The 16,255-nt window shown below is 44.3% G+C and overlaps 1 protein-coding gene across 7 annotated transcripts in view; it reads left to right on the top strand.

Annotated features, from left to right (window-relative positions):
- LOC106581480 (neprilysin) overlaps positions 1-16,255 on the top strand; it is a 45,904-nt gene that overhangs the window by 20,084 nt on the left and 9,565 nt on the right. For all 7 annotated transcript variants that reach the window (XM_045704046.1, XM_045704048.1, XM_045704051.1 and 4 more), the window contains 12 exons: positions 6,069-6,149; positions 6,298-6,393; positions 6,499-6,617; positions 7,848-7,916; positions 9,123-9,257; positions 12,173-12,274; positions 12,365-12,501; positions 12,666-12,759; positions 12,899-13,027; positions 15,380-15,478; positions 15,886-15,963; positions 16,073-16,176. In XM_045704046.1, coding sequence (XP_045560002.1) covers positions 6,069-6,149; positions 6,298-6,393; positions 6,499-6,617; positions 7,848-7,916; positions 9,123-9,257; positions 12,173-12,274; positions 12,365-12,501; positions 12,666-12,759; positions 12,899-13,027; positions 15,380-15,478; positions 15,886-15,963; positions 16,073-16,176 — 1,243 coding nt within the window. The remainder of the gene's footprint in view (positions 1-6,068; positions 6,150-6,297; positions 6,394-6,498; positions 6,618-7,847; positions 7,917-9,122; positions 9,258-12,172; positions 12,275-12,364; positions 12,502-12,665; positions 12,760-12,898; positions 13,028-15,379; positions 15,479-15,885; positions 15,964-16,072; positions 16,177-16,255) is intronic.

Below are 16,255 nucleotides of genomic sequence, written 5' to 3'. Positions count from 1 at the left end.
TTAAAGGCAATGCTACCAAATGCTAATTGAGTGTATGTAAACTTCTGACCCACTGGGTATGTGATGAAAGAAATAAAGCTGAAAGAAATCATTCTCTCTACTATTATTCTGACATTTCTTAAAATAAAGTGGTGATCCTAACTGACCTAAGACGGGGCATTTTTACTAGGATTAAATGTCAGGAATTGTGAAACTGAGTTTAAATGTATTTGGCTAAGGTGTATGTAAACTTCCGACTTCAAATGTAAATGTGTTCCTTTTGTCCAGGTGTGAAAGGGCAGTGTGGAGTGCAATAGAGATTGCATCATCTGTTGGGGCAGTATGCAAATTGGAGAGGGTATAGGTTTTCTGGGATAATGGTGTTGATGTGAGCCATGACCAGCCTTTCAATGCACTTCATGGCTACAGGCGTGAGTGCTACAGGTTGGTTGTCATAATTTTTAACCTTTATTTAACTAGGCAAGTCAGTTAAGCACAAATTCTTATTTACAATGACGGCCTACCGGGGAACAGTGGGTTAACTGCCTTGTTCAGGGGCAGAATGACAGATTTTTACCTTGTCAGTTCGGGGATTCGATCCAGCAACCTTTTGGCAGGTTACCTAAGTGTTCTTGGGCACAGGGACTATGGCGGTCTGCTTGAAACATATTGGTATTATAGACTCGGACAGGGAGAGGTTGAAAATATCAGTGCAGACACTTGCCAGTTGGTCAGCGCATGCTTGGATGTAGACATCCTGGTAATCTGTCTGGCCTTGCGGCCTTGTGAATGTTGACCTGTTTAAAAGGTCTTACTCACATTGTCTGCGGAGAGCGTGATCACTCAGTCGTCCGTAACAGCTGGTGCTCTCATGCATGTTTCAGTGTTGCTTGTCTCGAAGCGAGCATAGAAGTAATTTAGCTCATCTAGTAGGCTTGTGTCACTGGGAAGCTCGTGGCTGTGCTTCCCTCTGTAGTCTGTAATACGGTGGTGTATTACGATTCAATCCTAGTCCTGTATTGACGCTTTGTCTGTTTGTCGGTTTTTGTTCCCCCTTTGGTTGCTCATTTAACATGCTGGTAGAAACTAAGTTGCATTAAAGTCCCCTGCCAATAGGAGCGCCACCTCTGGATGAGCGTTTCCTGTTTACTTATGGCCTTATAAAGCTCATTGAGTGCGGTCTTAGTGCCAGCATCAGTTTGTGGTGGTAAATAGACTGCTACGAAGAATCTAGATGATAAACTCTCTCTTGGTAAATAGTGTGGTCTCCAGCTTACCATGAGATGCAAAAACCTTAAGACTTCATTAGATTTCGTTCACCAGCTGTTGTTTACAAATATACATAGACCACCACCCATTGTCTTACCAGAGGCGGCTGTTCTATCCTGCCGATACAGCGTAAAACCTTCTAGCTGTATGTTATTCATGTCGTCGTTCAGCCACGACTCGGTGAAACATAAGATAATACAGTCTTTAGTGTCCCGTTGGTAGGATATACGTGATCGTAGTTAGTCTATTTTATTATCCAATGATTGTACGTTGGCTAATAGGACCGACGGCAAATGCAGATTACCCACTCGCCGTCGGATCCTTACAAGGCACCGAGAGCTACGTCCCTGATATCTCTGGCTCTTCATGTGAATGACGAGGATTTGGGCCTTGTCTGGTGTCTGAAGTAAATCCTTTGCGTCCGACTCGGTAAAGGAAAAACTCTTCTTCCAGTACGAGGTGAGTAATCGCTGTCCTGATATCTTGAAGCTCTTTTCGGTCGTAAGAGACGGTGGCAGAAACATTTATGTATAAATTTAAGTTACAAATAAAGTGAAAAAATATATATATATATATCTCTCTATCTCTCTATCTCTCTATCACAATTAGTTAGGGGACTGTGAAACGGCAGCCATATCCTCCGGCGTCATTATTTATTGAGTTAATTCAGAATTAATCTTTTTTTGAGGAAGTGTATGCTGGCTACGGATTTTAAAAATGGACAAACAGTACTATTGACACTTTTTTTTCTTGTTTTTCAAGCGAAAGTCTTTTTAAGGGAGGATGCGAGCAAACTTGTTTGGTTCGGCTAGCCGAGTTCTGCTAGCTGCCAGTCAATCTGAAGCATGCTGAATGGCAGATGGGGTTACCCTCTGTTAAAGAGCCCCTACACTGTAGAAAATGATTTTCTTCATCCAAAATTACTCTGGATTAATGGTAGACAGGTGGGTGGAAATATGAGACTCTCACCCCTCTCTTTTAGCATATTTTACAGTCGACCTCTTCCTGTTCCACTTTATATGCCCTCAATCACACTCTGGATCACCCCTTTCTTTCTCTCCTCTTCTCATCTGCCTCCCTCTGTTATGCTCTCCACCTCCTCCTTTCTGTCTTTTGACGTCTCAAGTATCTGTGATTAACTTGTATGGCTTTTTAAAGCGTACTGTAAATCAGCGGTAGAGTACTCTTGGGGGTCCTAATTTGTCTGAGTGAATGGGCATGATTGTCCACTGCCAAAGCCTGATTGGATTTTATTATTATTATTTAATTTTTTTTTGTCTGTGTTTTGATTCTCAGGTTTATGTCTCTGAATTACAGTAATCAGTCTCCACACTTTCTCTATCAGACGTCATTATCACCAGAACAATACTGTCAGAAGAAAAGCTCACCCTGGTACCAGACGGGTAGACAATTGTGTCTGCTAATAACAGTCAAGGTTAAGACAAAATTCACAGGAACAAACTGTATGAAAAGATAAGAGGGGAAAAATAAGGTTGTGTTTTGTCATTGGTCCTGATGGTCTAATCTTCTACTGTCGCACACTGAATCCACATGTGATGAAATGCGCTTTGTGCCAATGGAAGAATATTGCATTTCAAATCCTGACGGACAGAGATGTGGGATGCTGTATGTGTGCTCCCATGTCTGTCTGGAGTTTCCTGTCACATCCTGTAGTAACTAGATCTCAGGACCATGGAGCCTGACTGACAAGTGTTCTGCCTGGTCAGCATATCCTGTATCTGTTAACAGCTGCCTGCAGGGCGCTGCTCTGGCCACACCTGGACAGCCGTTAACATCAGGTGTTGACAGCAGGTGTTAACAGCAGTAAATAACCTGTACTGTATCGGTATGTGTGTTTCAACGGAATGTTTGTGTAGGCTTGTGTGTGTGTGGGGGGGTTTGCGGCCGCTCATAAATGCCTCACATTGTTCTCCACTGCAATAGAAAGTCATAAAGGAACCCTATAGGCGCCCACATATTAGGTTTGGTCTCCTCAGCTATGGCGACACGAACATATGTGCCTCGCATACTCCCTTAAAAGACCTTCGGCTTAAAAAAAATGAGTGGCAGTATAAATGTTTGTCTCTCTTTTAGACGCTGTAGCAACAACATAGCCAGTATACACTTCCTCAAAATAAGGTAAATACAAAAAATCTGATTTAATTTCGATGTTTCTGCTGAGGAGACCTTAGTTGTGCAGTTTTCCATTTAACTAAGATGTTTGGTCCAGTATTTCTCAAGATAAAGAATGTGCATGAAAAACTACTCCTCTCTCATTTAATGACAACAAACCCGTCCACAGTTCCCACTCCTACTACCGACCCGTTCAGTACGGGGACATCGGTTCGGTCTGCACTGTGAACCCGAAATGAATACATCAAAAAATGACAGTCACTAGGCCTATAGGCTAAGCCTACGCTGCGTTGTATGCCTCTTGAGTAAATCTGAGCTGAAAGAACATTTCTGTTTAAACAACTCGAAGCCTTTAATCTTACATTTTTAAACAATTGTGTGCACGAACAGCTGAAAAAACCCTCACCAAAACGAACAAAAACGACAACCTCTTGTCATAATATATGCGCAAACTGTTTTGACGGGCTTAATGAGGCACTGCTCTTGGCTCTTAACCACAGCTGTGTGTGGGTAGGACAGTTTTCCACCTCTCTCTTTGTTTCAGGTATGGCATACTCTGCAATAATTTGCCCAATTGACCGTGAGCTTTTTAATTGTACCTTGTTTGTGCCGGAGGGGGAGGGAGACTGGTGCAAGTCCAAAAGAGAGAGATGTAGAAAGATTGGGATTAACTTAGAGAAAGGGAAGTGAGGAAATGGGAGGTGACATGGTTGTTATCTCTGTGGGAAGGGCCCAATGAGCTGTCAGTGACATCACAAAGGGCCAGACAAAATGTCTGTCAGACAGACAAGTGACATCAGCGGGTTAGACAGAGCGGATCACTTTTGTCAAATGGTCACCGCCTTTCAAGGTGTTGCACAATGTTTAAAAACATTGTCTGACTTGCTATATGTCGATAGCATATGTCGATAGCATGAACTTTATACAAATCAAAGGTCATTCACTTTTGACTGTAGTCAACTGCAAGTTTCTGCAGTTACTCTTAGACATTGTTAATGACTATTGTAGCTGGAAATTGCATTATTTTTTTTTTCATGGAATATCTACATAGGCGTACAGAGGCCCATTATCAGCAACCATCACTCCTGTGTTCCAATGGAATGTTGTGTTTAGATAATCCAAGTTTTTAGCATTTTTAAAAGGCAAATTTATCATTAGAAAACCCTTTTGCAATTATCTTAGCACAGCTGAAAACTGTTCTGATTAAAGAAGCAATAAAACTGGCCTTCTTTAGACTAGTTGAGTATCTGGAGCCTCAGCATTTGTGGGTTTGATTACAGGCTCAAAATGGCCAGAGACATAAACCTTTCTTCTGAAACTCATCAGTCTATTCTTGTTCTAAGAAATGAAGGCTTTTCCATGTGAGAAATTGCTAAGAAACTAAAGATCTCGTACAACGCTGTGTACTACTACTACTTTCACAGAACAGCGCAAACTGGCTCTAACCAGATTAGAAAGAGGAGTGGGAGGCCACGGTGCACAACTGAGCAAGAGGACAAGTACTTTAGTGTCTAGTTTGAGAAACAGACGCCTCACAAGTCCTCAACTGGCAGCTTTATTAAATAGTACCCGCAAAACAGGCGGGTACAATTTTGCTGGGGGGGGGGCAATTAAGATATTTGGGATCTTTGCCCACGCATTACCATGCCACTTCAATTGATTAGCTTGAGTTCGATTGACCTCTTTACCGCATTTATGTGGTTAGACAGAATGTCTAAGTCAGACATCTTATGACAGCACAGAGGGTCAGACAGCACGATGTCAGAAGTCAAGTCCCAACAAATCCGTGCTCCATGTTCAGCTTGTCAGCAATACTGCAGTTGTTGCCTGGGTCTGTAGAACATATACATGGAGGATTTGCTCTGCGGAGACACACTTCCTGTTTAGTTCCTTTTTATCAGGATGGGCCCTGATGTTGGTGCCAGATAAGGTCACATTATTTAAGTGTGTGTGTGTGTATGTGTGCGTGCCTCACGAGCATCATGTGGTCTTTAATCCATATGCGTGTGTACACACACACACACACACACACACCAGTCAGTTGTTAATCCAATCATACACACATGATCTGTGCCCTTTGGCAGGAAGCTCCCTATGAAGGGTTCCTAACCCAGAGCTTCATTAAGATTAAATGAGCAGATAAATAGTGCACACTAGGTAATGAGACAGCAGGGGTTCTGCCCTAACCAGAAGAGGGGGTGATGGAAAGAGGGAATCGGGGTAGAGGGAAAGAGGAAGATTGAGATGACAGAGAGCTGTTACTGTAAGATTGAAGAAAGAGAGGGCAGACAGCTGTTACTGTAAGAAGAAAGAAAGAGGGGGGGGGGGGCAGATAAAAGGTAGAAATACAGAGTGGGTGATACAAAAAGGTTGAGAGAAAAATAAAAGCACATTCTTTGTCCTAACTCTAGCCAATGGGTTTCTTCCTACTATTACCACTGCTAGTGCATGTGGGAAAGACCTCCAATTTAAAGCATTGTTTTTACCCTGCTGTTTTTTGTTCTGTGATGTTTCTCAATGTTTGTTATGTGGTGAAAAGCAGCGGTGCCAGCAGACAGACCTTGGCCTGGGGTCTGGCTGAGTTCTGTCTGGTCTCTCTGGGGGGGGCATTCTATTGTCCTCCAAAACACAGATTCCATGTTACTCACAACACTCGCAGCTGAACTGATCTCCCCACCTCATTATAGATGTTTTGGAGAAAAGCGTGGAGGGAGAGGCCAGTGCCCTCACTAAAGCCAAGACCCTCTACAGATCCTGCACCAATGAGAGTGAGTCTGCTGGTCTGTTTTGTTGGGGTCAATAACATTTCAATTCAGACATTTCAGTCAAATGAGTTGTCTACCGCTTTTTAAACTGTGAGTTAACCTTGGTCACTTCCTGTGGTTTTTTTTTCTTTCTTTTCTCCCACCTCTGAAGGTCAGATTGAGAAAAGGGGGGGAGCTCCTTTACTAGACATGCTCCCTAATGTATTTGAGTGGCCAATAGCAACAGACGACTGGGAGAGTGTCTATGGTAATCTACACTGCTCTTCTCGCACTGTGTGTCCTACACCCATTTAAAGAAAAATCTATCCACAATCCAATTCAAATCTCCTCTGTCCTCTCCTCTTCTACTTAGGTAACACATGGAAGTTGGAGGATGCCATTGCCATACTAAATGAAAAATATGGAACTCATGTCTTGGTTAATTTTTTTATCGGCACTGATGACAAAGACTCCAATTCACACATCATTCATGTAGGTGGCCGTCACATGCACAGAGATAATGCCTATACTCCATCACATGCACAGAGAGAATGCCTATACTCCATCACATGCACAGAGAGAACGCCTATACTCCATCACATGCACAGAGAGAACGCCTATACTCCGTCACATGCGCAGAGAGACGCCTGTACTCCGTCACATGCGCAGAGAGAACGCCTGTACTCCGTCACATGCGCAGAGAGAACGCCTGTACTCCGTCACATGCGCAGAGAGAACGCCTGTACTCCGTCACATGCGCAGAGAGAACGCCTGTACTCCGTCACATGCGCAGAGAGAACGCCTGTACTCCGTCACATGCGCAGAGAGAACGCCTGTACTCCGTCACATGCGCAGAGAGAACGCCTGTACTCCGTCACATGCGCAGAGAGAACGCCTGTACTCCGTCACATGCGCAGAGAGAACGCCTGTACTCCGTCACATGCGCAGAGAGAACGCCTGTACTCCGTCACATGCGCAGAGAGAACGCCTGTACTCCGTCACATGCGCAGAGAGAACGCCTGTACTCCGTCACATGCGCAGAGAGAACGCCTGTACTCCGTCACATGCGCAGAGAGAACGCCTGTACTCCGTCACATGCGCAGAGAGAACGCCTGTACTCCGTCACATGCGCAGAGAGAACGCCTGTACTCCGTCACATGCACCCTTTAACCCTCTCGGGTAGGGATTTAGGGTACCTCTTTGCTCAATAAACTACTGTAAATCTTTTGTATACCTTACATCTAACAGTGTGAAGTATTCACACACTAAACTCTCTGAACCTCCTACATTAGCAATACATGCTCTCATTGGTCACACAACCTCTACATTCTTACAGAATTACACACACAGGCACACACATCCATCTGTATGTATTTACCCATCATTGTTATTTTGATTTGTTTAACTAGGCAAGTTGGTTAAGAACAAATTCTTATTTTACAATGATGGCCTACACCGGCCAAACCCTAACCAGGACGACGCTCGGCCAATTGTGCGCCACCCTATGGGAATGCGCTATTATATGTCTACAAATGAGCCACTGCACTCCTTTAAAGTATCCTGTTCAGTTTAACAGTCATACCAACTATTAACGATGCAGTTTCTGACGTAATGAATAATATGGATAGGCTTTATGGTCCAGGTGTTTAGTGAGTGTATTGGCTTTCTCCTGCTGTTGAATAAATGGCTGCTTGTGTCCTGATTTTCTCTCTCTCTTGCCAGTTTGACCAGCAAACCAGCCTTGGCCTCTTATCCAGAGATCACTATAGCTGTACTGGGTCCTATGCAGAGGTAGGCATGTACCTGCTAAGCACATAATACACACATTATTTCTCTGTCTGGAGCTGTGGAGGAAATTAGTTCTCTGGACGGGTATGTCTGGGTTTCCTGTTGTTCTTATCACTGGTCAATCCACCAAGAACACAACGACCCACATCAGCATAGACTCCAAGCCCTCAGCATCAGTTTAGGATAAGATCAACATCCTCTCCAGGTAATTACGCTGACACTGGGTCCAAACCTCCAGTATGGGTAAATGAACTTCAGGACGCATCAGCATAGACATGCTCTAGTGGTTTCTGAACCTCCTGTGCTAGTGTGTTTACACAGACCTCCAGATAAACCTGTTTGCCTGAGGAGGTCTCTGTTATGGAGAAACAATCAACCCCAGTATTATCCCCTAAATACTGGTCACATTTTTGGCCCACGGATAACGCATGTTTCAACGTTTCGTACTGTTACTCATGTCAATATGACTAGCTGGAGTGTGAGTGGATGTGTGTATGTTAGTTTGGGGGTATATTGTGTATGCGTTTGTGCACACGTGTGTGTGTGTGTGTGTGTGTGTGTGTGTGTGATGAGACATATTTGGTCGCAGCCCAACCCAAACCACATGTGTTTTGAGGTAGACATTCTCTGGAATGGTTTCATTTTACTAAGTACCATCGCTGATTGATATTCTGTACTTGCCAAGCCTGGCCTGGAGGGGATAGGTGTTTGGTGCTTTGATGTTCATTTTGAATGCGAGCGAGTCTCCTCCTATGGAGTTGTTTTCCTGTCTCGTATTACCAAAAGGAAGATCATTGAGCCTCATTTATATTTACAGTGATGTGAATACAGTGTCTCATTATATTTACAGTGATGTGAATACAGTGTCTCATTATATTTACAGTGATGTGAATACAGTGTCTCATTATATTTACAGTGATGTGAATACAGTGTCTCATTATATTTACAGTGATGTGAATACAGTGTCTCATTATATTTACAGTGATGTGAATACAGTGTCTCATTATATTTACAGTGATGTGGATACAGTGTCTCTCATTTATATTTACAGTGATGTCGATACAGTGTCTCTCATTTATATTTACAGTGATGTGAATACAGTGTCTCTCATTCTTCCTTAGCTACACAACTACTTATGACTGCTTTTTTCTTTTCTGTTGATACTACAATACGTGTTTTTAAGGTGTGTTTCTGTGTGTGTCCTCCCAGCCATGTAGAGCATACAAACAGTTCATGATAGACGTGGCCAAGCTGATGCGCACCGACCGCAGTCTGGTGGTCAACGAGACCCAGATCGGAGAGGAGGTCACCAGGGTCATTGAGCTGGAGAAGGACATCGCCAATGTAAGTTCAACAGCGCTGCTCTAGGAACACCTGCTTTACTTATGATCTGCTGTTGTTCTGTAACAAATGACTGTGAAGATGAGGGAGAGGTAATAGTGATTCTCTAGATCAGGGGGTGGTCAACTCCAGTCCTCGAGGGCCTGATCGGTGTCACACTTTTTCTATCCCTAGCAAACAGCTGATTTATGTTATATATTATGCATACATACATACATACTACCGTTCAAAAGTTTGGGGTCACTTAGACATTTCCTTGTTTTTGTCCATTTAAAATAACATCAAATTGACCAGAAATAGTGTCAACATTGTTAATGTTGTAAATGACCATTGTAGCTGGAAACGGCTGTTTTTATAAATAAATAAAATGGATTATCTACATAGGCGTACAGAGGCCCATTATCAGCAACCATCACGCCTGTGTTCCAATGGCACGTTGTGTTAGCTAATCCAAGTTTATCATTTTAAAAGGCTAATTGATCATTAGAAAACCCTTTTGCAATTATGTTAGCACAGCTGAAAACTGTTGATTTTAAAGAGCACTTGATGTCTTCACTATTATTCTACAATGTAGAAAATAGAAAAAATAAAGAAAAACCCTTGAATGAGTAGATGTTCTAAAACTTTTGACCGGTGACATACATGCATACATGCATGCATACATACATACATACATACATACATACATACATACATACATACATACAGTTGAAGTCCGAAGTTTACATACACTTAGGTTGGAGTCATTAAAAATGTCTTGTTAACAAACTATAGTTTTGGCAAGTCGGTTAGGACATCTACTTCGTGCATGACACAAGTAATTTTACCAACAATTGTTTACAGACAGATTATTTCACTTATAATTCACTGTATCACAATTCCAGTGGGTCAGAAGTTTACATACACGAAGTTGACTGTGCCTTTTAAACAGCTTGGAAAATTCCAGAAAATGTCATGGCTTTAGACGCTTCTGATAGGCTAATTGACATAATTTGAGTCAATTGGAGGTGTACCTGTGGATGTATTTCAACGCCTACCTTCAAGCTCAGTGCCTCTTTGCTTGACGTCATGGGAAAATCAAAGGAAATCAGCCAAGACCTCAGGAAAAAAATGTGTAGACCTCCACAAGTCTGTTTCATCTTTGGGAGCAATTTCCAAATGCCTGAAGGTACCACGTTCATCAGTACAAACAATAGTACGCAAGTGTAAACACCATGGGACCACGCAGCCATCATACTGCTCAGGAAGGAGACGTGTTCTGTCTCCTAGAGATGAACGAACTTTGGTGCAAAAAGTGCAAATCAATCCCAGAACAACAGCAAAGAACCTTGTGAAGATGCTGGAGGAAACGGGTTCAAAAGTATCTATATCCACAGTAAAACGAGTCCTATATCAACATAACCTGAAAGGCCGCTCAGCAAGGAAGAAGCCACTGCTCCAAAACCGCCATTAAAAAAGCCAGACTACGGTTTGCAACTGCACATGGGGACAAAGATCGTACTTTTTGGAGAAATTTCCTCTGGTCTGATGAAACAAAAATGGAACTGTTTGGCCATAATGACCATCATTATGTTTGGAGGAAAAAGGGGGAGGCTTGCAAGCCAAAGAACACCTTCCCAACCGTGAAGCACATGGGTGGCAGCATCATGTTGTGGGGGTGCTTTGCTGCAGGAGGGGCTGGTGCACTTCACAAAATAGATGGCATCATGAGGCACAAAAATTATGTGGATATATGGAAGCAACATCTCAAGACATCAGTCAGGAAGTTAAAGCTTGGTCGCAAATGGGTCTTCCAAATGGACAATGACCCCAAGCATACTTCCAAAGTTGAGGCAAAATGGCTTAAGAACAACAAAGTCAAGGTATTGGAGTGGCCATCACAAAGCCCTGACATCAATCTTATAGAACATTTGTGGACAGAACTGAAAAAGGGTGTGCGAGCAAGGAGGCCTACAAACCTGACTTGCTTACACCAGCTCTGTCAGGAGGAATGGGCCAAAATTCACCCAACTTACTGTGGGAAGCTTGTGGAAGGCTACCCAAAACGGTTGACCCAAGTAAAACGATTTAAAGGCAATGCTACCAAATACTAATTGAGTGTATGTAAACTTCTGACCCACTGGGAATGTGATGAAAGAAATAAAAGCTGATATAAATCATTCTCTACTATTGTTCTGACATCTCACATTCTTAAAGTAAAGTGGTGATCCTAACTGACCTAAGACGGGCATTTTTACTAGGATTAAATGTCAGGAATTGTGAAACATTTAAACTCAGTTTATTTGGTTAAGGTGTATGTAAACTTCTGACTTCAACTGTACATGCATACATATCTTTTTAAAATAGATTTTCCTTTTTTACGTTCTAACCCTCCCATCCCTAAACAACACTGAGGCAGCTTCTTCCAGCTTTTACATACTATATACATTTTATGGACAGTCTATTTTACAATAGTTCTATTTTGTTTGTTTTTACTCCTGTCCTTCCTCAACCCCTCCCATCTATTTCTGATGTCCATCCGGGTTTTTCTATTTGCCATATCTTTCAAACTGTGCTCTTTCACAAAAGTTCTTAACCCATGTATGTTTTACGGCTCTGGTTCTTAAGTTGGTGTGGTAACCAGGTGGTGCTGGTTCTTAACAGTTGGTGTGGTGCCCATGCGCTCTTTCTAAACAGATTTGTAACAGATCAACAGGTCCCATTGCTCAGTGCTACACTGCTGCCTTTTACAATAGAACCAGAATGTTCTGGTACTGACATTTACAGTGTAGAAAATGCTGTTTGTTGCTGTTGGTGTGTCTGGACCTACACTGCTGTGTGTGTGTTTTATTGACAGAGGCATTTATGATGTGTTCAACAGTGCCTGTTTTTGATAAACATACAGTTAATGGTGTTGGGTACTGAATAACCCCCTACAGGCCACTGACACTCCAGAGGACCGTAACAACCCAGTTCTCCTCTACAACAACATGGAGCTGGGTGTTCTCAATGCTAACTTCAGCCTGGAGGTCGACACACAAGTAAGAGACTGTGTGTGTGTGGGTGTGTGCGTGCTATGCGTGAGTTTTCTGCTCTGTTAACGATGTCTGATGATAAACCCCTCCTCTCAGGTGTTTGACTGGAGTTACTTCACCAGGAAGATCATGGGGACGGTCGGCATCACTGTGCCTGACACAGAGAATGTCATCAACTACGCACCTAACTACTACAGACGACTCAAACCTGTCCTGGCCAAGTACACTAAGAGGTGAGCACATTGACTCAACCTTGTCCTAGCCAAATACACTGAGATGAGAACATTGAAAAAGAAACAGAATTATAAAGTGACGATAAGCATCAGTTAATCAAACATTCTAATCTAGTGCATTGTAGATAGTTGCTGGTGTAGTACCTTCATGTTGTTGTTTCCAGAGACCTGCAGAATTACATGGTCTGGCGTTTTGTCATGAACATGGTGGTGGGTCTGAGCAGGCAGTACAGGGACACCAGGAAAGCCTTCCGCAAGGTACAGACACGCCATCTCCTCCTTTTACTCTACCTCCCTCCCTCCTTTCTCTCTACTCTATCTTCTCTTCCTACATCTCACTATCTCTCTGGTGTGTGTGATGTCATCAGCGTGAGCCATGCTGCGTTTTCCCCTGCAGGCGCTGTACGGTACCACGTCGGAGGCGGCGGTGTGGCGGCAGTGTGCCATCTACGTCAACAACAATATGGACAACGCTGTAGGAAGACTGTACGTAGAGGAGGCCTTCTCTGGGGAGAGCAAAGAACTGGTGAGGTTAATGAGGGGGTGGAGGGGAGAGTGTGTCATACCGCAGTGTGTGTTTGTGTGTACCCCAGTCTTGTATGTTTACTTACAATACTGTGTGTGTGTGTGTGTGTCAGCTGAGCAGTGGATATTACTCATCTGTTATTGTGCTGAGCTTCTCACACTCTGCCCACTGTAACACCTGGAGCCACTGCCCACTGTAACACCTGGAGCCGCTGTAACACCTGGAGCCACTGCCCGCTGTAACACTTGGAGCCACTGTCCGCTGTAACACTTGGAGCCACTGTCCGCTGTAACACCTGGAGCCACTGGAACACCTGGAGCCACTGTCCACTGGAACACCTGGAGCCACTGGAACACCTGGAGCCACTGCCCGCTGTAACACCTGGAGCCACTGGAACACCTGGAGCCACTGCCCGCTGGAACACCTGGAGCCACTGGAACACCTGGAGCCACTGCCCGCTGGAACACCTGGAGCCACTGGAACACCTGGAGCCACTGGAACACCTGGAGCCACTGCCCGCTGTAACACCTGGATCCACTGGAACACCTGGAGCCACTGCCCGCTGGAACACCTGGAGCCACTGCCCGCTGGAACACCTGGAGCCACTGCCCGCTGGAACACCTGGAGCCACTGCCCGCTGGAACACCTGGAGCCACTGGAACACCTGGAGCCACTGTAACACCTGGAGCCACTGGCCACTGGAACACCTGGAGCCACTGTCCGCTGGAACACCTGGAGCCACTGTCCGCTGGAACACCTGGAGCCGCTGGAACACCTGGAGCCGCTGGAACACCTGGAGCCGCTGGAACACCTGGAGCCACTGTCCGCTGGAACACCTGGAGCCACTGTCCGCTGTAACACCTGGAGCCACTGTCCGCTGTAACACCTGGAGCCACTGGAACACCTGGAGCCACTGCCCGCTGTAACACCTGGAGCCACTGGAACACCTGGAGCCACTGTCCACTGTAATAGGCTGACCACACCGCTCGCGTCGTGTGCTTGAGCAGTTCAAAATACATTTTGAAATCTATGTTGTTCAGTTATTGCACCCACACTGCTCGCACGCGCCAACGAGCATCTGCGTTGCCAAGGGCTAAAATAGAACTCCTTTCTATTTCTGATGCAGATCGCGCTGCAAGTCCTGCCTCTCCCATCTCCTCATTGTTTTATAGAAGCAGGTACCCACGTGCCATCTCCTCATTGGTTATACCCACGTGGGTGATTGAAAAACGAACTGTGTTGCCGGTCGGTGTAGTAATACTATGAAAGTTTAGATGCCAATCACCATATAAGTTCAAAGATGAAAAAGCCTGGAAGGAGGAGAGATGACTGGAAACGATTCAGTTGGCCATTTTATGTGTGGATTAATTGGCGGAGTAGAGGAGCTTGTGCATTTCAGGTAAAATAACAAGTCAATGTTTTTATCCCAAGACAAATTAGCTAGCAACAGCAAGCTAGCTAAATAGGACAAATTAGCTAGCAAGCGCAAGCTAACTAGCTAAATTGCCATAAATGTTTATTGCTTTTCGACCTGTCCCCAAATTAATAGAATTGGTTCAGTTTGTTTTGATATTTTAACCTGCGTGTCATGATCGTGTTTGGTGTAGGGGGACAAAATAAATGTATGCACGATGGTGCACGCGCACAGCCGGTTTGGGTTCCATGTAACACCTGGAGCCACTGTCCACTGGAACACCTGGAGCCACTGGAACACCTGGAGCCACTGGAACACCTGGAGCCACTGGAACACCTGGAGCCACTGGAACACCTGGAGCCACTGTCCACTGGAACACCTGGAGCCACTGTCCACTGGAACACCTGGAGCCACTGTCCACATGTGACATGTCACAGGAGTGTGTGTGTGTGTGTGTGTGTGTAGAGGTTTTGCATGGCTGCCTTTTTTAGATGTGTCACAATGCATATTTCCCCTCTTGTGTGTCTTAACTGTCCTGTATGTCCGAATGATTCGCAGCATGCACTGTGTGTGTGTGTGTGTGTGTGTGTGTGTGTGTGTGTGTGTGTGTGTGTGTGTGTGTTGCATAAGCCTGTTCAGATGACCTGTTGGCTGACACAATAGGGTCTCATACCATTGAGTTTACTCTTACACAAATCATAATCCAAACACACATATTAGCAATCAAACGTTCAGTCAGCCCCCTCATACATACCCAGCTATTTTAAACTCACGATGACAACCATAACATTTCAATGCTCACTCTAAAGCATTTCTTTCCTTAACATTCTGAAAGGAGACATCTATCACGTTCTGTTTCAGAGGAACCTGGTCTGAGATCCACTAGTGAAATTATCAGTACATGCTGATGTGTGTGTGTGTGTGTGTGTGTGTGTTAGATGGAAGAGATGATCTCTGTGATCCGGGAGGTTTTCATCAGTAACTTAGACCACCTAAGATGGATGGATGTAGAGACCAAGAAGGCTGCTGAGGAGAAGGTGAGACTCACCTGCCATTTGATTTCCATCTGTTGACCTCGGGCTGATCTTTTTACCTGTCTCTGCTTTACCTGTCTGTCTCTCTTCTACCTGTCTCTTCTGTCTCGTCTCTGTCTTGTTTTACTTGTCTCTCTTCTGCCTGTCTCTCTCTTCTACCTGTCTGTCTCTCTTCTACCTGTCTCTTCTGTCTCGTCTCTGTCTTGTTTTACTTGTCTCTCTTCTGCCTGTCTCTCTCTTCTACCTGTCTGTCTCTGTTTTACCGGTCTCTCTTCTACCTACCTGTCTGTCTCTGTTTTTACTGGTCTCTCTTCTTCCTGTATGTCTCTGTTTTTACCGGTCTCTCTCTTCTTTCGGTCTGTCTCTTCTACTCTGTCATTATCACCCTCAATCTCTCCAATCCTCTATAGGCACAAGCTATCCGGGAGCGGATTGGCTACTCCAACAACATCAAGAATGACACCTACCTGAACAACGAGTATAAAAATGTGAGTGTTGAAAGATCATAATGCATTTCACCAGTGGATGTGATACAGTGGACACAGGGTTCAAACTATCATATTTGCCATTAACACCAATGCAATGTGTTGGTGTTAGTTGAGCTACAGTGCAGAGGAGTACTTTGAGAACATCCTTCAGAACCTGGAGTACGTACAGAAGAAACGTCTGAGGAAGCTACGGGTCAAAGTCAACAAAGAAGAGTAAGAGCCTCCCTTTCCAAAACCCATTGTCAGCGCGGCTAAAATAGCAGCCACAGCGCTAAGATTAGAGTAGTTATTA

Source organism: Salmo salar, chromosome ssa20 (assembly GCF_905237065.1).
Source record: "Salmo salar chromosome ssa20, Ssal_v3.1, whole genome shotgun sequence".
Taxonomy (NCBI): Eukaryota; Metazoa; Chordata; class Actinopteri; order Salmoniformes; family Salmonidae; genus Salmo; species Salmo salar.
Note: the sequence above shows the minus strand (reverse complement) of the source record. Positions and strands in the feature narration are given on the sequence as shown.